At 29.0% G+C, this 9,290-nt stretch overlaps 1 protein-coding gene across 1 annotated transcript; it reads right to left on the reverse strand.

The window, feature by feature from the left end:
* Nucleotides 1–497: 497 nt before the first annotated feature.
* Nucleotides 498–8,934, reverse strand: Ass (argininosuccinate synthase). Its single transcript, XM_067270035.1, has 13 exons — nt 8,716–8,934; nt 7,876–7,944; nt 7,555–7,800; nt 5,897–5,971; nt 5,726–5,796; nt 5,516–5,637; nt 4,002–4,086; nt 3,279–3,343; nt 1,831–1,904; nt 1,083–1,140; nt 848–1,004; nt 714–779; nt 498–615 (listed from the first exon to the last, which is right to left on the reverse strand). The coding sequence occupies exons 1-13, from the start codon at nt 8,815–8,817 to the stop codon at nt 576–578; spliced, it is 1,230 nt and encodes a 409-aa protein (XP_067126136.1). The 5' UTR covers nt 8,818–8,934; the 3' UTR covers nt 498–575.
* Nucleotides 8,935–9,290: the final 356 nt, after the last annotated feature.

Here is a 9,290-nt window from a genome sequence, read left to right on the forward strand (position 1 = left end):
AATACCCTCTTTGAAGCGGTCAGTTTTATTATCCAGGATTGGACGTACCAATTATGTACAATATACAATGTTGAGTATGCTGCACTGTTTCATTAAGTGTAAAAGTGTCTCAATCCTTTCTTCCCAACTTTAATGTCTCTTTTATTTCCTATTCGGTCCAATTGTGGAAAATATACATAAATTTCTGCTAATATCTTCATCAACAAGTTAGCCTATGCTTCTTAAGTTCTTATTAGATAGCAAACTGCGTTAGAACGTATGTAGTGTAGTTACTGTATAAACTGAAAGATGGTGACACGTGTAAATGCATTATGTTAGTTGAATGTCATGCTTGCTATAGGTACTGTTTACACACAATTGTAAAAAATAGAAGAGTAAATCTAATATTTCTGTTTCTGATTTGTAAATTTTTTACACCTGTTTGTGTTTACTTTAGTCTCAAAAACGTTAAGTTAAGATCAGCGGACGACTTTTTTTAAAGTAAAACATCATTTAAATCTTGATTATATAACTATTTTTATTGAGTTTTTTATGATTGGATTTAATTCAATTGATATTCATTGATCTTCAACTTTTTATTCGTTAGTTTCTTGAATTCGTTGATATTCTTTAAGCCTACAATATGTATTAAACTTACATAAATAAAACAATTCTAAAATTTTAAACTAATGTAAAATCTTATCTTAAAACTGTAAAAATATAAAACTTGAAACCTAAGAGCATTTATTCTAATGAATCCTTCGACGTCTTCAGGTGTAAATTCATCAGTCATATCCAAACTGAAAATAGTAAATATTTTCTAATTATTTAAATAATATATTAAATTAATTTGAGAAATAATATTTACCTGGAAAGTTCTTGATTGTAAATCGCCTTTTGTGATTGCCTGTTAAGAATGGAAATCTTTCCTTTAAATAAAGATAAACCCACAACGCCCGTCACTATGTGTTGACTTTGCCTTATGCACATTCTTGTATATTGACATTCTGGACTGAACCATAATCCTAAATACATTTAATTAATGTTTATATTATTTAAATAATGTCGTAATTCACAACATAATTGTAAGAACTTGTTCTCACCATTATATATTTGTTCTGAAAGTTTCGAAGTTAAGTAATTTTTCAATTTTAAAACTTCCTACAATTAAAAATATAAAACAATTATATTTGTAAGATTGTTATTATATATTCTATCATATTTCTATTGTAATATCATTTTATCATATTTCAAATTATAAAAATAGATATGTGATAATGTTCTTACAAATGATTAACCTATTGGTCGGATTAATTTAACCTATCGCTCTGGGAAACCCAAAACTAATCTGGGCGGTCGAACAATGGAACTTTTTCATGGATGGTCTGTCTCAGATATGTTAGGCCCCATCCGTCACCACCTGGCCGCCCATTGTGGGCCTGGCCTAAGCCATAAAAACTTATTAGTGCCCACAGAGAGGAGAGTTTGATGACAAAGCATTTTAGTATTGTTGTAGGAAGTGATCTCACCCCACCATCCTCTTCACTTAGAAATCCGATAAACATAACTAAATGTAAAATTTAATATTATTATTTGTAATAATTTAGTAATATTGTGAGTATTTGCAATTGATATTTTAGATGTATACAGTATGTGCATTGTAGTGGTGTGCTATACAAGGCGAAGGTGGCTCAACTCCCAACATCCTTACTCCGAATCCCGAAAAACACGAATAAAAATGTGTGCATTGAGGCGAAGTTAAATTTTTTATATATGTTAACGTTATTTACTAGAGATCACTTTTATTTATTATAAATAAGAATACGATTTATAAATTAAAAATTAACTCACGCGATCCATGGCATAGACTTCCAAATCCAAATGCGCTTCAAACAGAATCGTTCCACCTGGTGTTTCGTAACAACCTATAGAATATAATAAAACCTTTCGATATTTTTCTGAATTTTTTAAAATTGTAATTTCATTTTAAATTTCAAAAAAAAAATCTAAAAAAATATTCATAATATAAAACAGGAGCTTGTAAAAATTCAAAGCGAAAATTCAGCGAGAAGTATAAAAGAGAAAGGGTAATTAAAGTTTACAATGATGATTTAACGTGCAACTTTAAGAGACACGTGTAATAAAGAATTTAAATCGGCAAATTTATTTAATTTTCAAGCATTTTTAGGCAAGGACGAATAGTTAAGTTTAAATAAAATGTGCATATCATTAAAAGACGACTTCGCCTACATTATAGCAATTTGCTATTAAAACGCCTACATAATACAAATAACTATAAATACACCTATATATGGTAAAAATATTTAATTGTAAGTATATTTTTAATTTAGTTTTTCAAAATAATACCACAAACTTCTGTATTAAACTCATTGATAAGTAGGATTAAAAAAGAAAAATTTGACTTATTCACAAGTTTTTAAGTGTTTAATTGTCTTTAACGATAACTTTAAGTTGTTTCTTTTGGTATAATTCATATTTTCCCTTCACAATTCTTTCTATTTATGGTGTGTTTATGTGCTCCAAAGTGACGAACAGCTATAATTAGCATTAACGCCAGAAAAATGTCTGAATTATAAGCTACAGTAGAATATTAAACGTGTGTACTATGTGAAGAAGACGGTCTTGCATGCCCATCTTCTTCGAAACACAGTGTATAAGTTATTTTGAAACTAGCTGAAACTGTTCCATTCATCTCCCACGCCCACCACGCTATCAAATTCTTAGTTGTGACAAGTGGAAAGACCAAGATACAGGTAAAGCTCAAATAACGTTACAATTATGTACTAGCATTAATAATGCACTCGTCATATTCTACATTATTTTTATAATTTACGAATAGAATAGATAACATACTATTTTGCTACTTATTCCGAGTTAAATAGAATAAAATGCTTTACACAGGCGAAATAACAATAAGAATCATCCGAATAATGGTGCATTTACTAATACCTGGTATATTGTTTTCCAGATATAAGCTTATGAATAGGCCAAGTTGTCCATATGCTCGTATTATACCAAATGACTCTATATATATTTAAAACATGCTAATATAAAAACATACAATGAAATAACGTATTTGTAACTGTAAAGAAGACCCACGAAGCAGTTTAAAAAACAAATTTTTGTGCACCAATAATGAAAAATAAAATATGAAAAAAGTTCCATTAAATCAAACATTTGAAATGCATTTTATGGAAAAAAAAGCCTTGAAGCTATACATATTATTATTGTGATTGCAGAAAAAATATCCAACACTACTATCAATATAAACAATCTACCTCTTGATTTCACTCCAATATATCTGTTTTCTACGATATCTATTCTGCCAATTCCATGTTTGCTTCTAAAATATAGAAAATAATGATTATAAAATTTTAAAATTATAGTTATACAATCAAAATGTTTATAATTTTAAAGATTATGATACGAAATATTTTAAATGCTTCCACTAAATAGAACATACAATAGCCTTGATCAGTGTTTCTCAAAGTTTTTGCTCATGCAACCCAATATATTTGTTTGTAATGGTTTCGCGACACAAATGTTTATAATATAATTAAAAAAAAAAAAAAACTGGTAAATTCGAGTCACTGTATGTTATATAACGAAATAAGGTTAATGTTAACTTAGGTGCCAAGATGGCGGCTCGTCTCTGATTCCAGCAAGGAAACAGTGGGACGCACGTTCTAACCTAACCTAAAATAACCTATCCTAATAATTTGGTTGCTAATAATTATGGTAATTTATTAGAATAGGTTAGGTTAGGTTAGAACGAGCGTCCCACTGTTTCCCTGCTGAAATCAGAGGCGAGCCGCCATCTTGGCACCTAAGGTAACATTAACCCGAAATAAAGTTATGCATTTTTTAATAAAACTTCTACGTGTGAAACGTAACATTGAATACATTTCTATTAAGAGCGGTGCGACTTTAAAACAAATTCTAAACTGTATTATCTAATAAATAATGAATTTAATAAATAATTATTTAATGTTTTACTTTACCCAACTTCATTCAAATATAAAAACATGTCCAGTGGTCCTTCTCTTATCGTTCCATCTCCGATATTAATTACTTTTATTGGAATCCCTGTTAGATAACAATATATCTAGTTAATTATAATACGTCTAAAATAATTATTAATTAGTTTTAATTATAAAATTTAGACCGATCAAAATAGATATGTTTTTACTATATCAATAAGATTTAAATGAAAAATTTGTTAAATTTGTTATTTAAACAAAATGAATGTTTAAGCTAACAACTGATTAATCGAAAATACATTTTAAATTTTTCTGTGTGAAAAAACAATGAATCAATTGAATTGATTTGAACTGTTTCTGGCAGAACCGTATAGATTTTCTATAACTTTGTGTTGCATTATAAATATATTTCTTTTGCTATATTATTATAGAAGATGTTTTTGTTCCGTTACTTTGTTTCAATAAATAATTTTTTGTTTTGTTATGCTAATAAGTCTTTTAACGAACCAAGATAGTATCTACACCGGTACCACAACACGTAATTTCAATTCTATAACAACACACAACACAACACAACACAGCTTTAAATCTGAATTTTAAAGGACTGAAATTTTACAAGAGCAGAGACATACACCTTTGAGTACACCTTTGCTCTTGAATTTGGAGATCGAAGACCGCGTGTATACTGTCAAAAAGCGAAAGTTTTCAACTCTATGTATAGTAGATGCCTATAACACGGTAGATACGTTCCGTGTTATATGAATCCGTGTCGTACGAGTCACTTAAATACGTGAGCCAATCACAGCCCGGCACTTGTGCAGTTTAGGGGCTACGGCTATTTGAAAGGTTTTCTTTCATTAAATTAACCGATTCTAGACTAATTTAACTCAACATTTTCAAAACATGTATAATTTTTTGTGAATAATCCATGTAAACTATGCTATAAACAAAAAATTGTAGGATTACTTACCGAGTGTGCACCGTTCGACGACGCCATTGCTTGAGCTTGTTTTCGTCGCGGAGTGGCTCATCGAACGGCGGGCGAGTGTTTCCTGATAAGTTATTTTTCTGCGAAAAATTCGCTGAACTTTGGAGACATAATTAATAAAAATATAATCTTTTTATGGCCGTCGAATAATAAATGGTTTTTAGTAGGTCCGCTGCTCGTTTAAACTCAATGGTTTGTACAATGTCCGCTATTGGTCCAGATTCGACCAATCCTGTCGCGACACGAGTCGGCGATGACGTTTTACCGTGTTATACGAGTCTTTTTTAGCGTGTTATACGAACACGATCGCAATTTTTTCGCCGTGTTATACGAATCCGTGTTATATAAACTCGTGTTATAGGGGTCTACTGTATTCTCATTGTCGACTTTTTTTTTAAAGACATACAAAAAACAAGAAAATGTTTCTAAAGTTTTGAAATGTTTACTAGAAAACTGCAACATTTTAAAATAAAACTATACTAATATGTTTTCAGGCTGGTTGATTCTAAACTTTTCAAATAAACTAATATAATGAGAAAACACAAACCGTTCTCAAAATAAATTTCTAGTTTTTCAGCAACATTAGGACAATTTTGAGGATCGGTTGTCATGGTAAATATTCCATCTGGAGCTGTTTTGCTAGGATCTTCAAGAATGCCAGATTCATAGCTGAAATTTATTACTCGTTATATATTTTTACATAATATAAAAGTTTGTAAAACGTAAACATTGAAAATAAAAGTAAGAAAGTAAATACCTTATATGCATCAAATTAGCATCCATACTCCATGGAGCTTTGGGTGTAATTGAAATAGGTATATTGTGTTTCTATCAAAAATTAGTTTTAATTAGAAAATTTATAGTAAATAAATATATTGAAGTATATGCATATTATGCATACAACAGAATATTAACTACTTATACTTACTTTTGCGTAAGAAATCAAATCTTGTCTTCCTCTAAAACAATTGTAAAATTCAGCCATTCTCCAAGGAGCTAAAATCTATTATGAATATTAATATTTATAAGCAAGTACAATAGAAAAAAAAACTATAGTTAATAAATATTAATATTGTTTTACTAATTAATAATTTTTAATTAAAATACATAATTATCTGCTTTAGTTTTTAACAAAGTTAACCTCTCAATTTTCAAATTTTAATCTTCAATAACATTACATCTATTTATCTGGTTATTTTTATTACAAAAATATCTCGATTTGAAATTTTTAGTAAGTTATGTGTTAAATTTTAATATATTATTAATTAGCATAAATATTTAAGTAACGAAATTACGTAAACCCACTTTCCTAATCGTTTAATATTCCCGTTTTCTGGATATACAACGAAGTTACTGTAATATGATAAAATTTTGGGTTAATGTTACCCTTGGTGCCAAGATGGCGTCTCGTCTCTGATTCCAGCAAGGAAACAGTGGGACGCACGTTCTAACCTAACCTAACTTATTCTAATAATTTGGTTGGTAATAATTATGGTAATTTATTAGAATAGGTTAGGTTAGGTTAGAACGTGCGTCCCACTGTTTCCTTGCTGGAATCAGAGACGAGCCGCCATCTTGGCACCAAGGGTAACATTAACCAAATTTTCTTATTGATATTATGGCGTGTGCCATCCATATAAATATTCAGTTATAACAAGAAAATGTTATTCAGTGGTTATAACCAAGAACATTGAAAAGGGAAGCCGGGGATCAATTTCCTGGGAGCGGAAAAAACTTAGGGGACCTCAGTGGTTCCTCGCCTAATAAATTAATATAATATTTACTAATAAGAAATAAAACTCTTTAAGATCGTTTTTTACTAATAAAGAAACACCCTGTTGTTTTAATTGCTCAATAAATAGCGGAAAAACGGATCCGTTCTACTTCGTGCCCCTTACAAGTCCTCGAACAGCCCTATATCTAAATGGCTTCTCATAGAAATTTCACATATACATTTAAAATATAACTAAAACTCAAATAGTTGTCTAAACGTTATTGCTATACTATTCGAATTATCGATTCGAAACGGGACCGAATCTTCGTCCGAATTGATCTTTTCTTCTAGAATTTCCTAAATTGTTTAATTAAATTTAAAATTAATTCCTAATTATTATTTTCTAGAGAAGACAACAGCTTAATTGCCTTCAAAAGAAAACGATTAAACTGCCGTCTTCCGAAAAAAAGGTTTTGGATACAGGCTATAATTAATAATAATAAACTTCAAAAGAACCCCGAAAAATTATCTGGCAGCTTAGGAAGTTCAATTAAGCAAAACACAGATTATAAAACGAAAGTATCTTATAATTTGCTTGTTCATTTAAATTAGTATTAATAAATGATATTAAAATTAGTAACGTAACAAAAGTTAAATGCAGTAGTTACAGAATTGATTTTGTATCATGAAAATCGTGCTCAATATCACTAAAATTGGAACTACCTTCTCTTTGCATATTAAATTCCAGTACAATAATCCACTAATAATATATTATATATTATTAATTTAATTAAAATATGATGAAGTTTACCACGTAAAATAATCGCATTTGAACTAAATTTGACAGATTTTAATACAAATTTTATATTTACTTTAATTGACGGTAAGAGAGTATAAAAGGTTAATTCGAATCTTATTTGGTCATTTCCTTTTCCTGTAGCACCATGAGCTACGTAAGACGCATTTTCTTCTTTTGCAAGTTTAACGAGCGCTCTGGCAATGCAAGGTCGTGCTAAAGAAGTTCCTAATAAATACCGTCCTTCATATATTGCTCCAGCTCGAACAGCGGGCCAAATAAATTCTGTAATAAATTCGGCCTTTAAATCCTCGATCACCACCTAAATAAATAAAATTCAATTGTGTTAATAAATACATAATAATATTACAAAGGAAAATTTCTATTTTTGTCATACTTTCGTTGCACCTAAATTCTTTGCTTTATTGTAAGCTTCAGTAAAATCTTCATCTTGGCCAACATCAGCCTGAAAATGAAATAATTTATTAATATTATGTTAAAATTTGCTTATTACTGTCGTCGCTATATTGAAAGGCTAGGCAACCTATGATTCGCATCCTCCATATATATATATATATATACACACTATATATGTGGTACACTGTACATAGGTTAGGTTAGGTATATTAGGCCAAATATTATAGGTTCGTAAGCATTTTTAGAAGAAAATCGACAATGTCCTGGAAAATGTAATGAAAAGTTTTTGCTAACTTCAAACCTGTATTTTAGCAAACTTTAAGAAATAAAATGTAAAAAAATTAATCATAATTTTAATATATTCACATATTCTCTGAATAAAGTGAATGAAATAAACTCGTAGTAATTATTTAAAAAATATATTAAATATTTATAAATGTTTAAAAAAGGAAATGTTATAATTCACTTATCAATCTTAACATTTTGTATTAGAGAATTAATTTCCGATAAGTTCATATCACATTTCTAACATTTCCTCTCTAAATTGAAAAAAATATTTAGCATAAATCAGTTAAATATGCCTGCTTTAAAAACTTTACGCTTTTTTACGTAAATATAAATAAGAACAAATCTCGTTAACTGAATATAACTTAAATATTTACAACAGTAAAATTATAATTTCTAATTTTATATAAAATATTATTATTTTTGTTAGCATCTAAATAAGAATTTAATATATTTTCTACGAAAATTTTATTAAAATAATGTAATAGAATGCCTAAAAAATATATATATATATATATTAAAAAGTTATAATTACCATAAATGCTATCACTTTATACTTTCTTTCGACTAACCAAGCAAGAATACAAGATGTATCCAAACCACCACTGTATGCTAAAATTACTGTTTTGTTAGCCATGGTATTTTATCGATAATTTTTCAGATACGAATTAATTAAATATATCTTTTATAACTTATTCAATATTGAAAGTAAAGAGAATTCAGCGTGGTTTATATTTTCACCATCGTCCAACAGACATCGGCCAATTATTTCGAAGTTTGCTGCGGTAGATTGCGTAGTGGCACGAAATACGTTCTTTACACGTGATTTCAGTTATCAATGACAGTACGGAAAACAAACACAAAGGACGTATTGTCTGGTAAAGCGGCTTTAATATAGTTAAATAAGCAAACCAATAATATAGTCTATTTCAAATGAAACAGACTATATCATTGGCTCGCTTATTCGACTATAAACTTATACAATGTGAAATTACCGTAAGTGTCGAAAGTGAATTCTCGAAATAACGAACGGAAATAATGTTATAATTCTAACGCATAATTAAATTTGCCATTTATTAAAAGAAAAATTTATTTTTTATGACAGTTGAT

Source organism: Centruroides vittatus, unplaced genomic scaffold (genome assembly GCF_030686945.1).
Source record: "Centruroides vittatus isolate TY-2023 unplaced genomic scaffold, ASM3068694v2 contig_361, whole genome shotgun sequence".
Taxonomy (NCBI): Eukaryota; Metazoa; Arthropoda; class Arachnida; order Scorpiones; family Buthidae; genus Centruroides; species Centruroides vittatus.